The 19,157-nt window shown below is 46.3% G+C and overlaps 1 protein-coding gene across 1 annotated transcript in view; it reads right to left on the reverse strand.

The window, feature by feature from the left end:
• GNB4 (G protein subunit beta 4) overlaps window positions 1-19,157 on the reverse strand; it is a 68,310-nt gene that overhangs the window by 14,801 nt on the left and 34,352 nt on the right. The window contains exons 2-5 of the mRNA XM_054038751.1: window positions 17,684-17,789; window positions 9,481-9,519; window positions 8,487-8,593; window positions 6,503-6,566 (exon numbers count right to left, since the gene is read on the reverse strand). Of these exons, the coding sequence (XP_053894726.1) occupies window positions 6,503-6,566; window positions 8,487-8,593; window positions 9,481-9,519; window positions 17,684-17,740 (267 nt within the window). The 5' untranslated portion in view covers window positions 17,741-17,789. The remainder of the gene's footprint in view (window positions 1-6,502; window positions 6,567-8,486; window positions 8,594-9,480; window positions 9,520-17,683; window positions 17,790-19,157) is intronic.

Below are 19,157 nucleotides of genomic sequence, written 5' to 3' on the forward strand. Positions count from 1 at the left end.
GCCCGACACACACAAATGCTTGGCCAATGAACACCAGGAGCACTGCTAAGCTTCCAAGGGATCCCATGCTAATCACATTACTTCTGCAGCACACCTTACCAGTGATCTCAGAGATAGTTATCAGAGGGTTATAAAAAACCTAAATATTCTTTTCTCCCAGCAAGCAAGCTACAGTGAATAGAAGCGAAGGCTCAACATATAGAAAAAGGCGGTTACTTACCTTCTGTAACTGTTGTTCTTCGAGATGTGTTGTTCACGTCCATTACACATTAGGTGTGCGCGCGCCGCGTGCACGGACGTCGGAAACTTTTTCCCTTAGCGGCTCCCGTCGGGCCGGCGGGGCCCCCACCTTCCCGCCAGAGCGGCGCCCCGCTCCAGGGTATATATATCCCTGCCGACCCGACCCCTCCGGTTCCTTCTTGCCGGAGACTCCGACAGAGGGGAAGGAGGGTGGGAAGTGTAATGGACGTGAACAACACATCTCGAAGAACAACAGTTACAGAAGGTAAGTAACCGTCTTTTCTTCTTCGAGTGATTGTTCACGTCCATTACACATTAGGTGATTCCCAAGCTTACCATTGGAGGTGGGTAGGAGTCAAGGTACAACTGACTGTAACACAGCCCGGCCGACCATCGCGTCCTCTCTGGTCTGATGATGGATCGCGTAGTGGGCTGTGAACGTATGTATGGACGACCAGGTGGCTGCCTTACAGATCTCCTGGACCTGCGCCAAGTAGGCCCTTGAGGACGCTTGGGCTCTAGTCAAATGGGCCCGGATCTCCGGGGCCGGAACATTGGCGAGTTCATAACAAGTGCGTATACAATGCACAATCCATGCCGACAAGCGCTGTGTCGAGATAGGCAAGCCTTTCATACGTTCCGCAATCGCAATGAACAGCTGGGGTGTTCTGCGGAACGACCTGGTCCGCTCCAGGTAAAATGCCAACGCCCTTCGGACATCCAGGGTATGTAGGCTGCGGTGGTGAGGGCCCGTATGGGGTTTTGGAAAAAACACCGGTAGGCAAATGTCTTGCCCCATGTGAAACTGTGATACCACCTTTGGGAGGAATTTGGGGTGCGGCCTAAGTTGCACCTTATCTTTATGGAACACTGTATAGGGTGGTTCCGACGAGAGGGCCCTCCATTCCGATACCCTTCTGGCCGACGTGATGGCCACGAGAAACGCCACCTTCCACAAGAGGTGCGTGAGGGAGCAAGTGGCCAGGGGCTCAAAGGGAGGACTCATGAGTTTATTTAGGACTAGGTTCAGAGACCACGTCGGAACCGGCGGGCGTGAGTAGGGAAACACCCTTTCCAGCCCTTTGAGGAATCGGGCCACTGTGGGGTTGGAGAATACCGACACTCTCAACTATCCCGGATGGAAAGCCGAAATAGCGGCTAAGTGAACTCTAATTGAGGCGGGCGCAAGCCCTTGATTCTTAAGGTGCAGTAAATAGTCCAAGATGGACGGGACCGAGGCCTGTAAAGGTTGTATGCGTTGAGGCTCACACCAGTGGGAGAACCTTTTCCACTTCGCCAGGTATGTTGCCCTTGTAGAGGGCTTCCTACTATTAAGGAGGATCTGCTGAACCTGGTGAGAGCACCTGTGTTCTGCATCGTTCAGCCAGAGAGATACCATGCTGTGAGATGAAGCGAGGACAGGTTCGGGTGGAGTAGGCGACCTTTGTCTTGCATGACTAGGTCGCGATGGAGGGGAAGGGCGATTGGATCGGCTATGGACAGTTCCAGCAGGGACGTGAACCAATGCTGGCGAGGCCAGGCCGGGGCAATAAGTATGATCGTTGCCCTGTCCCTGCGGGTCTTGAGAAGAACCTTGTGTATAAGTGGAAATGGAGGGAAGGCATATTTTAGGCTCCCTCCCCATGGGATCATGAAAGCATCTGCTAATGATCCCGGGCTGAGGTTCTGGAACGAGCAGAACTGAGGGCATTGGCTGTTGTCCCTGGTGGCGAATAGATCCACCCGGGGAAAACCCCACCTCCGGAAGATCGAATGCAGGACGTCTCCTCTCAGCGTCCATTCGTGCATTTGGTAGGATCGGCTGAGGCGGTCTGCTAAGCCGTTTTGAATTCCCGGAAGATACGTTGCGATGAGGTGTATCGCATGGGCTATACAGAAGTTCCATAATTGGAGTGCCTCGTGACAGAGGGGAGAAGACCGGGACCCGCCCTGCTTGTTTATGTAGAACATGGCGGTAGTGTTGTCCGTCAGGACTGCCACGCTGTGACCTTTTAGGGAGGCGTGGAAGGTCTGGCAGGCGAGGCGAACCGCTCTTAGCTCCTTCAGATTGATGTGAAGCAGCTTGTCCTCTTTGGACCACAGCCCTTGGGTCCGCAGTTCCCCCAGGTGCGCCCCCCAACCCATGTCTGATGCATCTGTCACTAACGTCAGAGTGGGTTGTGGGGCAGCAAAGGGGATCCCCTCGCATACCTGCTGGCGATCGAGCCACCAGCGTAGCGAGCTGAGTACCTGGTTCGGGATCGTGACTACTTGATCCAATGGGTCTCTGTTGGGGCGATGCGTGTGGGCAAACCACAACTGTAACGGCCGGAGCCTCAGCCGGGCATGTCTGACCACGTGTGTGCAAGCTGCCATATGCCCCAGAAGCTGCATGCAACACCTTGCCGTTGTCGTGGGAAATTTTTGGACCGAGCTTACGGCCCCATGAATTGACATGAACCGTGCCTCTGGTAAACTCGCTCGCGCGGTTACCGAGTCCAGGGTAGCACCTATGAAGTCCAGCCTCTGTGTGGGGACTAACGTGGATTTCGGCACGTTGACCCGGAGGCCGAGCTTGTCGAACGTCTGCAAGGCCATCGTTACGTGAGATCGGACTTCGGCCTCCGACCTGCCCGCGAGTAGCCAATCGTCCAGGTACGGGAACACACGCATCCTTCTCTTTCGAAGGAAGGCTGCTACCACGGACTTACACTTTGTAAACACCCGTGGTGCTGTCGCCAGGCCAAAGGGCAGGACCGTAAATTGGAAATGGCGCTGGCTGACGATGAAGCGCAGAAACCGCCTGTGGGCCGGATTGATTGCGATGTGAAAATAGGCCTCTTTCATATCGAGGGCAGCATACCAATCCCCCGGATCCAGGGATGGAATAATAGTTCCAAGGGAGACCATACGAAAGCGCGTTTTGATCAGGAACCTGTTTAGATCGCGCAGGTCCAAGATAGGACGAAGGCCCCCTTTTGCCTTGGGAATCAGGAAGTATCTGGAATAGAATCCTTTTCCCCTTAGGTCCGAAGGGACCTCTTCTACTGCTCCTGCAGCGAGAAGGGTCTGTACCTCCTGAACGAGGAGTTGCTCGTGAGAAGGGTCCCTGAAGAGGGACGGGGAAGGGGGATGGCAGGGAGGGGGCGAGGAAAACTGGAGGGTATAACCCGCCTTCACTGTGCGCAGGACCCAGCGGTCCGATGTTATGCGCGACCAGGCCCGGTAGAAACGGGACAGACGGTCCTTGAAACCCAAAGGAGGATCCGGTATAGGGAGTGGTACGCTGTCCTCGGGCGTAGCTTCAAAAGCCTGGTTTATTTCCCGGCTGTGGCTTGCCCTGGCCATGATTCTGGCCCTGGTTAGGCGTATTGTTTCGTCTCCGCCTATTATCCCTGCCTCGACGGCGGTAAGGCTCGTGACGGGGCCGAGGGTGGTAATGCCTTTGCGGCGGCTGGGGTTTCAAGGGCTTACGCTGCGTCACCGGCGTGTGCATACCCAATGACTTAAGGGTCGCTCGTGAGTCCTTAAGGCTATGCAGCCTGGCGTCCGTCTGGTCGGAAAACAAGCCCGAACCTTCAAACGGGAGGTCTTGCAGCGTGGTCTGTACCTCCGGCGGGAGACCTGAAGCCTGCAACCATGCCGAACGCCTCATCACGACTCCCGACGCAATTGTTCTAGCCGCAGCGTCGGCTGAGTCTAGAGCGGCCTGTAAAGAGGTCTTGGCCACTGCCATTCCCTCCTCTACCAGGGCCGTGAACTCCTGATGGGCTTCAGGTGGGAGGGAGTCCTTAAACTTGGCGACTGATGCCCAGGAGTTAAAATTGTGCCTGTTTAGAATCGCCTGCTGATTGGCGATCCTCAGCTGAAGGCCTCCCGATGAATAGACTTTCCTCCCGAATAAGTCCAATCTCTTAGCTTCCTTGCCCTTGGGGGCAGGAGCTTGCTGGCCATGCCGCTCTCTCGTTTACCGCCGAGACCACCAGCGAACAGGGGGACGGATGCAGAAAGAGGAAGTCAAACCCTCTAGATGGGGCGAAGTATTTTCTCTCCACGCCTTTTGCAGTTGGCGCACTGGAGGCCGGTGTTTGCCACAGCGTCTTATAATTGGACTGTACTGTCCGTATAATCGGGAGAGCGACTCTGGAGGGGCCCTCTGGGCTCAGGATATCGACCATGGGGTCGTCCTGCTCCACGGTCTCTTCCGCCTGTAAACCCAGATTGAGGGCTACCCGGCGAAGCAGGTCTTGATGTGCCCGATGGTCAATCGGGGGAGGGCCGGACACCAATGTGCCCGCAACTGCCTCATCTGGCGAGGAGGAAGAGGTCGGGGCCTTCTGCCCATCCTCAGTATCCTGCAACCCGGCCTCAGCCAATTGCTCCTCTGCGGCATGATCCGCCGCGTGGGATTGGGACGGTACCGAGTCCCCTCTTTCCCGCTCCGGTGGTCTAGAGACCGTTGCCTCCCTATACAATGGCGGACGGTGCCGCGGGGAGCGGGACCGGTACCGGGATGGCCCGGATCTCGAGGCCCTCGATGGGGGCCCTTGTTGGTGGTAGGCCCAGGGTGTCCAGAATGGCCATTGGCTCGGCTGGCCCCATTGAGACTGTCCGTAGTCCCTGCTAGCCTGTGACCTACGGGCAACCCCACCGTATCGGTCTGAGTCAGTCCCCGAGACCACGGACGGTGACCTGGAAGGCCACGGTGGAGCCGTAGAATGGTGCCGGTCCGATCTTGGAGAGTAGCGCCTTCGCGACCAGGACCTGGAATGGCGCCTCGTCGACCTGGACCTGGAACGGTACCGGTGATCCCAGGACCGGGAACGGCTACGGCTGGTCGGCCTTGGGTAACGAGCCGCCGATGCTTCGCGGTGCCGACTCGTGCTCGGTTGCTGAGTCGGTGCCGATCGTTTGTTGAAGCCCGACTGCTGCGGTGCTTCTTGCGCCGGGGGCAACCGGGAGTCCACCGATGCGGAGCTCGACCGGGACCGGTCCCTGCAACGGTGCCGAGACGGTGACCGTGACGGGCGCACCATCGCCGGCTTGCCTCTGCGCGGCAGCATAGGCGGGGCGCCTTCAGCGCGTACTGGGGCCTCAACGGACAAGGCGATGAGGTCCTTAGCTGCCTCAAACGTGTCCGGAGTGGAGGGCTGTTCCACAAGTTCCTCTAGCCCTTCATTGTCGCTCGACGCGCTCATCCCGGGGCTCGACGGGCCCTTCGGCGCCGGAGCCACTACTGGGGTCCTTGATGAGGCCGTGTCGGCCTTAGGGGCACTCGAGGTCTTTACCGGTGCCGCCTTCTTATGCGGTGAGCGACCGCGGGCCTTAGGCTGGCCCTTCACTTTCGCCGGCGAAGACGATCGGAGTCGTGCCCTACCCCACTGGGTCGGTGCCGCGGTCTTCGAGTGGCCCGCCGGCGCCGGTTCCCGCACCGAAGCCGGTGCGCTCCGCACGGAGGCAGACGGTGCCGTCGAAGTGGAGGGCTGTAACGCCGTCTCCATGAGCAGCTGCTTAAGGCGGAAGTCCCTCTCTTTTTTAGTTCTGGGCTTAAAAGCCTTACAGATTTTGCAGCGCTCTTTCTGGTGAGCTTCCCCCAGGCAACGCAGACACGAAGCGTGGGGGTCGCTCAATGGCATAGGCCTGCGGCACGTGGCACAGGCCTTGAAACCCTGGGCGTGTGGCATACCCCACCGCCCCGGGCCGGTGCCGGGGCTGAACAAACAATCCCAGCAGGCGCTTTAAGGACTCTAATGAGCCGTTAACTATTGAGTAACACTATCTTATAACTAACTGATAACTACTAGATAACTCTAATGACTATTGCTAAGGGACACTCTCAGACGAGAGACAGAGTTGTTCCAACGCCGCCACGGACGGTAAGAAGGAACTGGAGGGGTCGGGTCGGCAGGGATATATATACCCTGGAGCGGGGCGCCGCTCTGGCGGGAAGGTGGGGGCCCCGCCGGCCCGCCGGGAGCCGCTAAGGGAAAAAGTTTCCGACGTCCGTGCACGCAGCGTGCGCACACCTAATGTGTAATGGACGTGAACAATCACTCGAAGAAGAATAGGAATTACCCAAGCTAAAATGCACTTTGAATAAAAAGCTGGACATAAAAAATAATGAAAGCAAGCTAGTTAAAACTTCAACAGGAAAAAGTGATGGAGCCAATCCAACTAAAAGAAAAGTGGTACAGAAAGAAGGAACTAAAACAAAAGTGTCACTTGTGTACAGATTACAAATATGGATTATAAACAACTCTACCTTGTTTGTTGTATAACTATCCCAAATAATTAATTTTCCATCTTGGGAAGCGCTGACTAGTAGCCTAAAGATAACCACAAAACAGAAATATTAACATGTTAACTTCTTGTCTCATACTTAATTTCAAAATAGACAAGATGCATGAATGTCAAGTAATTCAGAAAAGCCTTTTCATTTTCTCCTTTTGTCTATTTTTAAACTTTCTAGGGCCAAAAGTTGGTGGACAGCTGCAAAGAACAATGTGTTGCTTGCTAGAAAATCTTACCTGAATCCATGGATAAACTTCCACTATTAAAACAAGCTAGAATAACTGACATTTAAAACTGCTCAAGCTATTTACAAATTTTATAACCTCTCCCTACTGGTTGTTTGTATCCTTCAGATACAATGTTTTAGTATCATGAATGTAGTATAGATACTCCTGGTCTAGACAAGCCAGAACGAAGTATCACCAGGTACAATTAGCCTCTGGAATGCCTACCATATGTTGAGATGGCTATTGGTTGTTCAAAAAACTTTGGAAGGAGTTATTTTATATTTAAGAAGCCTTCCAGCATCACCCTTTTGTTCCATCAGAACTAATGAACAAGTTGCATCTGTTTTCTTCATTTACATATACCTTTTGGTAGTGCGGAAGACACTGTAGACATTTTGAAGAGTTTTTGATAAAAACTTCCAATGAATCAATCTAACACATTACGCATGTATTTAAATCTTATTTGGCTTATTTGTCAATTCTTTTGATGAATTTCTTATACTAATAATCAGACCTATACTGAATTAGCTGCAGCACAACAAGGCAGACTACATTTATTGTTGTGATTTAGAAAACACACATTTTAATTCACTGAAAAATATCGTTATTCCATGTCTTTACAGTGTTCTATTAACTTAAAATACATTTGCACTAAATCAACTATTTCAAGCTACATGACCTTTCATAGCTTAAGGGAAAATGTAATATAAAGAATTCTGAAGTTAAGTGCCACCCTAAACCAGGCTCTCAGATTTGAAGAATCTGTAATAGACCATCTGAAAGACCAGACAAAATGCTTGTGGAAAATAAAAGTGAAGCATATATCCTTATAATGGAATGATTTCCCTTTTCATTATTTCTGTATGATTATAACTGGCTTTAAAAAGGAAAGCTGTAGTATAAACATTTCTCAAAATTTGCTATGATCTATGGCCCTCAAAAGTGTCTGAAGACTGAAAGTATGTCTAGACTGCAATTAGACACCCGCAGCTGGCTTGTGCCAACTGACTCAGGCTAAGGGGCTGTTTAATTGTGGCGTAGACTTTCGGGCTCGCGCACATCTACAGTGCAATTAAATAGACCTTTAGCCCGAGCCAGCTGGCACGGACCAGCTGTGGGTTTTTAACTGGAGTGTAGACATACCCAGAGTGGTCCCACAAGATGTCTGGATTTTCTTGTAATAGACAAACTCAATAAAGACAATGGATTTATGGCTCATTACAACAATCTTTGACCGAATAACCCTTCTTTGTCCTATAACTGCAGACGTGTTAACTGCCAACTTCATTGTGGTCTCTGACAATGTGAGAACTCCTTATGCTTAACAATCTGTTCCAACTTGTATTTAGCTGTGACAATCTAGCCAGATCTACACTGCAGATTTATACTGGTAAAACTACATTGACCTAATCCCCGGTGTAGACAGAAGTAGATTAACTACGCCGACAGGAAAAGCTCTCCCATTGGCATAGCAGCATCTTCACGGAAGTGCTACAGCAGTGCAGCTGTGCCATTGTAGCTTTGCACGTGAAGACAAGCCCTTTAAGTACCTTTCCCAGATCTGAAGAGCTCTGAAAAAGCTTGAAAGCTTGTCTCTTTCACCAACCGAAGTTGGTCCAACAAAAGATATTACCTCACCCACCTTGTCTCTCTAGTAAGCCTACAATTCTTTCAAGAGCTAGAAAAGGGATCCCTCTGCCTCCAAGTTCAAGAACCACTTGTACAAACCTTGAATCAGATCCCCAGTGCATAGCATAAATTTTAGCTAAGTGACCTCTCAGTGTACGTCTTGTTCGCATTTGGATTCGACCCACTGAGTCCAGACTTGTGGTGATCTGAACAGGAAAAAAAACACAAACCAAACAATTATTCTGTATCTCCGAGATGGTCATAAACGTGTACAACACGCAAACTGCCAGGAACATAAAAATTTTGCACCACTAGAATTTAGACATACAACAGGGACTATGGCTTCCACAGAAACAGTGCACAATGATGCGATAGTGTAGCCAGTCAAAAGGTTTTGCAAGAAAATCAGGGTATCCGTGACAGTGAACGGAATGATGGTTGCTACTCTAAATGTTTCAGACTGTTTCAGGCACTTTGTAGATGGAGCTTCTGTATGTATTAGGTGTGAACTTTATTTTTACATTAAAGCTTTATGGAAGTTGACAATTCACACCCTCAAAATAATAGCCCCAGAGGAAAATGATCATTTAAGTATTTATTCCAGTGTCATTTTTTGGTAGTCTGACAACTGCCACCTAAGAGCCCAGACCTGGATTTTAAATGAAAAACGTCAGTTTCCAAATAAAATGGAAAGCTTATACATAGCTAAGTGGGAGCAACTCAAAGCTAAACCGTTATGCCATACAGTTTCATGAAATATTTAAAAAGGTGAATTATGGAAAATATGTATAATATTTAATATAATATATAATAAAGAAATCTATCCAAGGTATTTCTGATGTATGTAGGTGTCTCATGGCTTTAGAGCTTTTTGACTGGCTGCAAATAATACCAGTAAAGGCCTTAGCTTTTTTTTTCCCCATCCTCTGTAATTATTGCTTCAATTTCATAATTGTAAATAGTGCACTAAGCAATGTACTTCAAGAGTTGTTGCACTTCATCTTTTTCAGCCACCATACCAGGCATGTTATAATCATTCAAGAAACCTATTGCCTTGTGGGGGCTACTTCCCAATATAAAAATAATGACATACCTGAGCAAGAGTTGTATCACTACATGCTTTTCTGGCATCCTGAAACAGAGAAAGGAACTATTAATATGACTCCTGAACACAGTAACAGTGTACATCAACTGAAAAGGTTACCTATAGAAAAGTTATTTTACACCAAGACTTTTTCAAAATCTGTTGGAAAACAAAGATTCATTGTTCAAAAAAAGTATGCAAGAATCCTTATGTTCAGTATTCCCACCCCATTCATGTGGGCAAGTTATGGTGTCTAAGAAATCTGAAGTATTGCAACAGAAAACAGCTGCCATACTTGCTTACATATAATTTATACCTAGACAAGTTCCAAGTCAACCTCTTTGCAATCTTGTGGGACGGCCTCTTGTTTTTATGCTGTACTACTCTGCCTATGTGTCAAGGGCTAAGTGGTGAATCCAAAAACACTTTAGAGTAGTCCCTTCATTATGAAGTATTTCGGTAAGAACCTAAAACGTGGGCTGAATAAGATAAGAACAGGGGAGAACACAAAATGCTGGCAAAGGTGAAAAAGTGATTAGGGCCAGCACAACTGTGTCAGTCAAGGATCACACCTCATTGCATCCCTGACTAACATAGCTGTGCTGGTAGAAGGCTCTGGTGCAGACAGTTATACTAGCAAAACTGCGCTTTTGTTGGTATAGACTTATTTCATTCGGCCTAGGTAGATAAGGGAATTGGGAGCCTGGAATAAGATGCATTGGAAAAGCATAGCTATACTGTTATAGGCTGTATCCAAACTACGTGTGTTTTGCCAGTACAACCAGACTAGAATAGCCATACTGGAAAAGCACTCCTAGTCTGGATGCAGCTTGTCCCGGTAAAGGTAGTGCTTTGTACCAGTACAGTAATCCCACCCCTCAATGAGCAAAATCGCCATGTGTGTATGCACCATATCTTCAATTACATGAGCACAAACTACTTTTTCCACACCACCCCTGCTTCATTCAGTGCACAATGAATGAGGAAGCTATTCAAATTTTGTTTTCTCCTCACTGTTCTATGTGTGGCCCCATGTCTTATTTATTGCACACTATTCAACCCTTGATCTGAAGACATAATTATCAGTTTCCTTGTGGGTTTTTCCTTTGGTGCTCATCATTATAATGAATTAATTTTTACAAAATCCACATGAGGTGAGAGGGTATTACTCCATTTTACACATGGGGAGCTGAGGCAGAGAAATTAAGGTCAAAGTGCCCACTGTTTTTGGGTGCCAATTTGAGAAGCATAGGATCAGATTTTTCAGAGAATTTAGCATTATATAGCACTTCATATGTTCAAAGCACAGCTCCCACTGACTTCAGCTGCAGCTGTGAGTGCTCAGCACTTCTGCAAATCAGATCCCAGGGTCTCACTTTAGGAACCCAGAAAATGATGAACACACAATTAGAGACCATGTGTGAAAAGTCTAGTTTAAATGACTAGTCCAGTATCAGATAGGAACTCAGTGGCCAAGGCAGGGATAGAATCCAATTCTCCAGAGCAGCATGCAACTGCATTAAGGACCCTCTCCTTTCCTGCACCTCCCCCCCCCCCCCCCCCACGCCCCGCCTTATTCACTAGACACCTTCCAACTTCCACAATAAATAAAGTAGGCACAATACAGACAGACAGTTGCTTTCACTGCACAACCCTGATTCATCTCCAGGACAGGGTGGACTGAATGAGGGGAAAGAAAGTATGTGGTCATGCAATTAGAGATTGTGTCAGTGCCTACCTTAATTCTGGCATTTTCTAGCTTCTCAGTTGTTTACTTTGCAACCTTAATAATGTTCTTTTAAATTTAGTTGGTATATTTTAACTTCCTACTTTAAAAACAAAACAAAGTAAGGTAACGGACACTAGCTGCTCTTAATAGTTTTCTTTCCAAAAATAAGCTCAAGAGCTGATTAGGTCACCTCAATCCATTTCTTACAGTGTCTGAACTGCAGAAATGTTTACAAAATGTTGACATCTTGAATCAGAAACAGTTTAAAATACCAAACACCAAATCTCTTAGTGTTCAGGAATCCTTTCACTCACAAGAAGAAATACACTGGATATTAAAGCTGAGCAATTAAATTCATTGTTTAGTTACAATAGCTGAAGAGGCCCAACACTAAATGTATTTTGGATGCAATCTTTTAACTAGGCCAGAACGGTTTTTTATTATTATTAATATAATAGCAACATTTGACAGCACCACCTATAGCTATAATGGGATGTGTCAGACAACTTTAAGACTTTGTTCTTCCGTTGCTTATAACTTTGGTGAATTTTAACAGTTCATGCTGAAGATTTCCAGACTGCTTCAGGCTGAATTTTATTTATCTATCTATCTTTCAGCAAAAAGGTCCAGCTGTTTGAGAACAAGGTTAAGGAAAAACTTAAATTTAAAGTTTTGCCCATGTTAAATAAATTCTTACAACCATTTCATTGAGAAGTTCTAAAACCTCCATACTTTGGAGCAAGGGTTTGAAATCTGATGGTGGGTTTCCCCCCCCACTCCTAACCCACAAAAGTTTTGTCAACAAAGGTACTAAGGCAGACAAAGCCAAGGACTAGGCGGTGGAGGGGGGTGATAGTAGGAGGGAAACTGACAAGATAGATTGGAGATGGCTGGGTGAGGCCACCAGGGGAGATTGGGGTGAGGAGTATGAACTGGGAATCAGATAGGAAGCACTGAAATAGAGACTGGGGTCAGCTATGTGAAGAGACTGGGAAGAAGAGACTGGGTCAGAAAGGGGGGCAGGTCAAGACAGGGACAGAAGGGGGTCAGGCTTGTGGAGAACACTGTAGAAAGGTCTGTGACCATTAGAGAACTCTTCAGAACCTGCAATGAAACCTACGATTCCCAAGTCAACAACCTCTGCTGTCAGCAAGTTACACTGCTATGTGTTACTTTTGTTACTCAAGAAGCAGAGACCTGTGCTATGAATCTAAAGGCTCAAATCCTGCTGGTGACCCATGGGGATGTCAATATGATTTCACGTACCAAACATAAAAATATAAATTCCACTTTTAAAAACTTAAGCAATTATAGATAAAAGCTATTAAAAGTTAAAGTTGCAAAGTAAGGCACTCAAAAATTAGGAAGTGTCAGAATTAAGGTTGTCTGTCCTTGTGTGTACATATTATGACACAGTCTTTAATGACATGATCACATACTATTTTTTCCCCACAAGATCCCTGCCTCGTTCAGTGCATAGTGATCACTGAATGAGACGCTATTCCATTTGTTGTTCTCTTCAGTGTTCAATGAGTTGTCCTGTGCCTTATTTACTGCACACTATTCAGAAAAGAGTATGAATACAGAATTATTAATTTTCTCATGGACTTTTCTATGGTGCTCATCACTATAGTATCTGAAGGCTTCACAGATATTAATTTATTTTCACAACACCCATAAAGTGAAGTGAAGGTATAATGTCCATTTTACAGATGGGGAACTGAGCCACAGAGAGATTAAACTCAAAAGGATCCATTAATTTTTGGGTGCCCAATTTGCAGTGCCTAGGGCTTGTTTTCTCAGAGTAATTAGCATTATATAGCACAGTGGTTCTCAAACCTTTGTACTGATGACCCCTTTCACAGAGCAAGCCTCTGAGTGCGACCCCCCCTTATACATTAAAAACACTTTTAACCCCCATTATAATGCTGGATGCAAAGTGAGGTTTGGGGTGGAGGCTGACAGCTCGCAAACCCCCCATGTAACAACCTTGCAACCTCCTGAAGGATCCTAAGCCCCAGTTTGAGAACCCCTGATATAGCACCTTACATGTTCAAAGCATAGCTTCTATTGAGTGCAGTTGTAGCTGTGACTGCTTAGCACATCTGCCAATCAGACCCCAGGGTCTCACTTTGGGTTCTTAGAAAATAAGTAACAACTAGTGACCACCAGTGAAAATTTTGGTTTAAGTGACTAGGCCAGTATCAGATAGTAATTCTATGGTGCAGTGTGCAGGTATAGAATCCAATTCTCTAGGGCAGTATTCAACTGCCATAAGACACTCCCTTCTGTTCCTTCAACCCCCTCCCTCATTCACCACACACGTTCCAAATTTCTACAACAAATAAGGTAGGCATCCTGCAGACAACAGCTGCTTTCACTACCACAAATCTAATTCATCCCCAAAGCGCACACAGTCCTATGCACTAAATAAGGCAAGGATCTTGTGAAAAAGCTAGTCTAATTATATGATCTCCTATTATCATGATGCATACACACAGGGACAAGCAACCTTAATTCTGATATTTCCCAGGGTTTGATTGCTAGACTTTGAAACCCTAACACTATTTTGTGTGTGCAAATATATACATCTTGGTAGTGCCCAAATGCCCCAATTAGCACCAAGACCCCCATTATAGATTTAACGTCAAGGTTGAACCCTACGTACTACAATTTATTCTAATTTAGGATGCTGCTAATTTAAATATCTTTAATCCACTGATTTAGAATACAAGACTGGTATAATATTTTTAAAGAATCTCAGATATCCCAAAACATAAAAAGGTTTGTAGGTAACCAAGACAGCCAGCAGCTACCAAGAAAAAGAGGAAGATTTGGAATAGCTAGAATACACTAGGAATTTTCCAAGACAGCTTTCATTATAATTAAACCAATGAGAACCGTAAAAGATTTGGAGAAATAAGTACCACCAATATTTACATATCTAGGATGTTTATATGTAAAATAAATGTGATGCTGGAGAAGCCCAAATTACAGCTACACATAGTAAATCCATTTGTTTCAACAGTCCCGTACATCCTATGGACCAGTTTTTTGAGGGAGGCGGTTTAGCATTTATAACAAAAAAGAACCTATGGGGGGAGGGATAGCTCAGTGCTTTGAGCATTGGCCTGCTAAACCCAGGGTTGAGAGTTCAATCCTTGAGGGGGCCACTTAGGAATCTGGGGCAAAAATCAGTACTTGGTCCTGCTAGTGAAGGCAGGGGGCTGGACTCAATGACCTTTCGGGATCCCTTCCAGTTCTAGGAGATGTATATAAATAAAATATATGGAGATATACCTATTTTAGAAAATGTAAGAGCCTCATGTTTGAAACACTTTGCAATGCACCTCATCTAAATCTACACCTACATTTTGGTTTATTTGGAGAAGGTTGAAGAACAACTAATGAAAATGTGTATTTGTTATTCTCTTACTAGAAACACAAACTATGTGAGTAATCAAAAAATGGTCATTTAGAATTAGGACATTATATCATGTTTACCGTCAGCAGTACATCAAAATAAAAACTACTGTGTCCTACTCTCCCAAGCCAAAATTCAGAGCAAGAAATTAGAAAGAAAAATTTGAATTGATTTAACAAGTAAGCAAGATTGACCCCTCACCTAACTGAAATATTAGTCTGTAATTATTTTCTTAAAAACTGACCAGATTGTGCAATGTGACCTGAACTGGACACATTGCAAGCTACTAACTAGGCCAGAAGAAATGTTTCAAGGACTCTCTCAAGTTATCTTTGAGGCGTTTCAACATTGACCCAGAGTTTTGGGAAGATCTCGCTCATGATCATTCTACCCGGTGAAGCCTCATTCCATACTAGAGCTACAGTCTATGAGCAGAGTAGAACTGCTGAGGCAGAGGAGAAGCGCCAGCAGCATAAATATGGCAACAGCAGCATGTCTGCTGTTAATCAAGTAACGCATAGCAGCATTGTGTGTTCAGTGTGCCACAGACAGTTCAAAGCTTAAACTGGCCTAGCCAGCCACTCACATGTTCACAGAAACCAAACCAATCAGTGATATCATGCTCATCTTTGAACTCAAAGGACGAACAACAGTGTATAGTAATACTAAGTTAGGTTTTTTTTTCTTCTTTAATATATTGTGACTAATTTTATAAGGCTCCCCAATCCTGCAACTTGAGCCATGCAAGCGAACACCAATGCCAATATAGAGCCCTACTGACTTCAGTGGTGCTTGTCATGGATGCAGAAGTACATCTGCCAGGCTCCAATTGCAGATGTGGGGCCCAACAGATACATAGGTCTTACTAAATCCATTTTACCCAATTCAGTAAAGTTACGTCTCCATATAAAAAAATCCTGCTGACTCCCTAGCTTCACGGGACATTCTTGTGAGGACATTCCTGGGAGGTCTACCTGTTCCACTGGCCAAGTAGCTGCTCAGTAGGTATTCTGCACCACACCAGTCTCACTCCTCGCCCAATGCCATTTCCTATAAGATGAGACTGACTACATCAGGCCCAATTGCAATGTGGCAGATACTTCCAAGGCATATCATTTGGGGAAGAAATTGAAACATTATATTTACATCAACATTTGTGCAGCACTTAGTACACTGTAGTGCTAATGTAACATTAAATTAAAATAATGGCTAAATTTAACCAAATTGCTGAGGTCAGCTAGGGAGAGTCCTTAGTGCTGTAACTCTCCTGACATTAACTGGCCTTGACCTTACTTTTGAATACATACTGAGAAAGTTAAAGGACATGTGACACAGAACTCTCCCCCAGATAACCTTGAACAATAAGTCTCAAAAGAGCCCTAAATGTGCTACAAGCAGCCTTTCCCCCCAAAAAAACAATTAATGCATGGCAAATGCACAGCACATGGACAATATCTTCATCAGTAGTTCAATGCCCAAAACACTGAGTAGGCAGCAGATTATCACAAGACAACTGATGTCAGGCTGAAAGTACCATATATATTCATTCATAAGCCAAATTTTTTTTAGTAAAAAAGGGAAGCACCAGAGAAGGGGGGTTGGCTTATGAACGGGTACAGAGAGAGAGAGGTGGGACACAATCCCTCCCTCCAACAGAGGGAGCAAGGAGAGGCGGGGCCAGTGTCTCTTCGCTTCTGGCCACACTGCTGCGAAGCAGCTGCAGCTCCGGTGCTGGCAGGCTGCCGCCGCGCCGCCCGGCCTGGCCCACCAGAGCAGGCTGCGGCCACGCCGCCCGGCCCGGCCCACCGGAGCAGCTCCAACTAGGTCAGAGACATCCTCCCCTGGCCCTCCCTAGATAAGGTGGAAAGGGATGGGATGGGGGGAGACTGTGGGTGTCTCAGGCTAGGGGTGGGGTCACGTGGGGGGTGGTCACAGGGGTTACTCCTCTGACTCCCAGCTTCTCCCCTCCAAAAAATTTCCCCACCAGTTGCTGTCCCGGCCCATCAAGGTAAGCAGCTGACCCCTGAATTATAGGGTTGGCTTATGAATGGGTTATTAAAATTTTCCATTTTTACTTATCCATCTTGGGGGGGAGGGGTGACTTATAAATGAACCGGCTTATGATAGAGTATATATGGTAATTACATGTAGAATCACCACATAATGAAATTGACTAGGACAAAAACTTCCTTTGTGTATCTCCAGGTAAAGCATTCCTACATAGCCTGAGCCCACTCAACCCCCCCTGCCCAGGTACTGGGGGTGTGAGAAGCAATGCCAAAGGGCTTCAGCCCTGGGCAGGGGGGCCTATAACCTGAGCCCGCCGCCCAGGGCTGAAGCCCTCAGGCTTTACCTTCAGCCCAAGGCGGTGGGGCTCGGGCTTCCGTCCCGGGCACCAACAAGTATAACACCAGCCCTGGTGACCCCATTAAAATGGGGTCCCAACCCACAGTCTGAGAACCGCTGATCTAGTCTGTAGATGCTGCATGCTTAGAAAGAAAACACAGATAAGACTGGTATCCTACATATATTTCATTGAAAACGGTCACTGAATTTTTGATGTATTCTGCAATAGCTTCTTGAAAGGGAAGATACGCATTTGAAAAATAATTTCAATGGGAAGAGAAGGAAAAGAAGCACAGGCATGATTCCTGACCTTGGATATTTTCTCTCAGTCAGTGCTCAAGCATTTTACCTAACCATCAGGAACAATAGTAGTGGGAAAGCCAGTAGTAGTACAAAAAAGTTAAATTTTCATGATCAGTGTCCTTAACTAGTTCTCGTTGTTCCTGGGTTTTGGAAGCTATGTAACTCCTTACCACAGGACTCCAAAATATTGGGTCATACTCCATATCATACTAAATTGCAATACTAGACATAACTGTATGAAAATTAGGGGTGGAGTTTCAAGCTTTTTGAACCTTTTATTGACTTAATCAAATGTGAAAAGATTTTAAGTGTTGCACGATTTAAACATCAGTGACATATGTACCTGTTCATTTTTTCCACCAAGTTTTTCCTCCAAGGTAACTAAGGGCTGGGGAAATAAAAATTCTTACTCTGATTTGACTCCGCAGTTGCTCCGCTTCTTGCCGTAACTGTTCCAGTTCACTCATCCTCTTGAAGCTGTTTCTCTCTCACTGTTACAGTGCAGGCAAAGAAAATCTGCCAATTTAAAAGAAGAAGGGGGGGGAATTAATTTCCATTGTCTAGACCCCATTTCCTAGCATTGTACATAAGTTAAGTCTATTTTCCAGAACTGGCTTGTCTGAGGGAGATTCCCACTACTAGATATTATTATAAGACATTTTGCAGGACTCCGCTTGGTTGCAATAAGCACCATTGTTAAATGTGCTATATCAGGGGTGGCTGAACTGTGGCTCGTGAGCCATATTACCATTAAAGTGCAGCTTGCAGAGCCCCCCTCTGCCCCTCCCCATTCTCCACCTACCAGACTGGAGGGGGAGGCTCAGGATCTCTGCCTTGAAGCAAGGTGATGGGGTAGGGGCTTCTGCCCAGCCGGGGGAGGAGGGGTGGAGGGAGGAGGGGTTCAGAGCTTCAGCAGGAGCAGGGCAGAAATCCCAAGCCCCATCAGATGCCTCCTGTGGCCCTGGCCCCCGTCAAGCGTGCCCCAGTTCTCGAATTTCTGAAGGATTGTTAGATGCGACTCGGAGGACCAGTAAGTTTGGCCACCCCATGCCATATCATGAACAAAGCAATTGCGAACAGAAACACCAGCTGCAATTTAGAAAGACCTATTAATGAATACATGTAGATTTTTAGCTTTGTTTTTCACTTGCAGACCTCTCTAAGTATAGAAGTTTCAACCTCTTCAACCCAATATGGCAACAATAAGCAGTGACACTGCTCTTGACCCTATTTTTACACTAAACACTTCTATAATGCAGAAGTCTGTACAAGACAAATTCACAGGAAGACATTTTTGACTAGAGGTGAGAGTTGTCTTAATAGTCAATGCACAGAATTTGGAGTCAGTAACTCAAGTTCAGATATCAGATTTTTCCACTGGAGCAGGATGTTCTTGGTGAAGTAACTTAATCTGTGTCTCTTTCCACCATCAAAGTTATCTGTATTGTGATAGCACATAAAGGCCTAAATCAGGATCAGCAGCCCTATGTGCTATGCACTGTGCAACCAGAGCGTATAAAGTGGTCCTGCCTTGGAGAGTTTGCAATCTAAACAGACAATGCATACAAACAGTAGTAGATGTGAATAACTATCAGGTTTTGCAACTTTTAACATTTTGCTTGTATTATTTTTGTTTACTAGTTTCCCTAATCATTTTTCTATCCCAGCCCCAGTCAAGTGACACCACGATTGCTGACTCAGAGCTCTCAATCCAACCTGCCCACAGAAAAACCACCCCCACCCCGCCATAAACACAATGAGCATAGATCTGGTGACATCTGAATGCTTTTTAGAATGAGATTGGGTTTGTGAAGCACTAGGCAAGAGTACTGTTACCACAGAAGGGCACATTTAGATGGTTACAAATATTAAAGATAAAGATGT

Source organism: Malaclemys terrapin, chromosome 9 (genome assembly GCF_027887155.1).
Source record: "Malaclemys terrapin pileata isolate rMalTer1 chromosome 9, rMalTer1.hap1, whole genome shotgun sequence".
In the NCBI taxonomy this organism is placed as follows: Eukaryota; Metazoa; Chordata; order Testudines; family Emydidae; genus Malaclemys; species Malaclemys terrapin.